This window comes from Capsicum annuum, unplaced genomic scaffold (assembly GCF_002878395.1).
Source record: "Capsicum annuum cultivar UCD-10X-F1 unplaced genomic scaffold, UCD10Xv1.1 ctg63012, whole genome shotgun sequence".
In the NCBI taxonomy this organism is placed as follows: Eukaryota; Viridiplantae; Streptophyta; class Magnoliopsida; order Solanales; family Solanaceae; genus Capsicum; species Capsicum annuum.
Genome location: NW_025872013.1, coordinates 1 through 390, shown reverse-complemented (window position 1 = coordinate 390; position 390 = coordinate 1). Strand labels below are relative to the sequence as shown.

Sequence of the window (390 nt, the reverse complement as noted above, 5' to 3'; positions counted from 1 at the left end):
ATTTCACTCAAGATTGGGTCTCTTTACCAGGTGTTCTACCTGTGGCTGCAGGAGGTATTCATGTTTGGCATATGCCTGCTCTGACCGAGATCTTTGGGGATGATTCCGTACTACAGTTCGGTGGAGGAACTTTAGGACATCCTTGGGGTAATGTGCCAGGTGCCGTAGCTAATCGAGTAGCTCTAGAAGCATGTGTAAAAGCTCGTAATGAAAGACGCGATCTTGCTCGGGAAGGTAATGAGATTATTCGCGAGGCTTCCAAATGGAGCCCGGAACTAGCTGCTTCTTGTGAGGTATGGAAAGAGATCGTATTTAATTTTGCAGCAGTGGACGTTTTGGATAATAAAAACAGTAGACATTAGCAGATAAATTAGCAGGAAATAACGAAGG

At 44.9% G+C, this 390-nt stretch overlaps 1 protein-coding gene across 1 annotated transcript in view; it reads left to right on the top strand.

Moving 5' to 3' along the window:
- Positions 1-375, top strand: part of LOC124893656 (ribulose bisphosphate carboxylase large chain-like) — a gene marked incomplete at its 5' end in the record, with an annotated part of 1636 nt that extends 1261 nt beyond the window's left edge. The window contains 1 exon segment of the mRNA XM_047404563.1: positions 13-375. Within this exon segment, the coding sequence (XP_047260519.1) occupies positions 13-362 (350 nt within the window). The 3' untranslated portion in view covers positions 363-375.
- Positions 376-390: the final 15 nt, after the last annotated feature.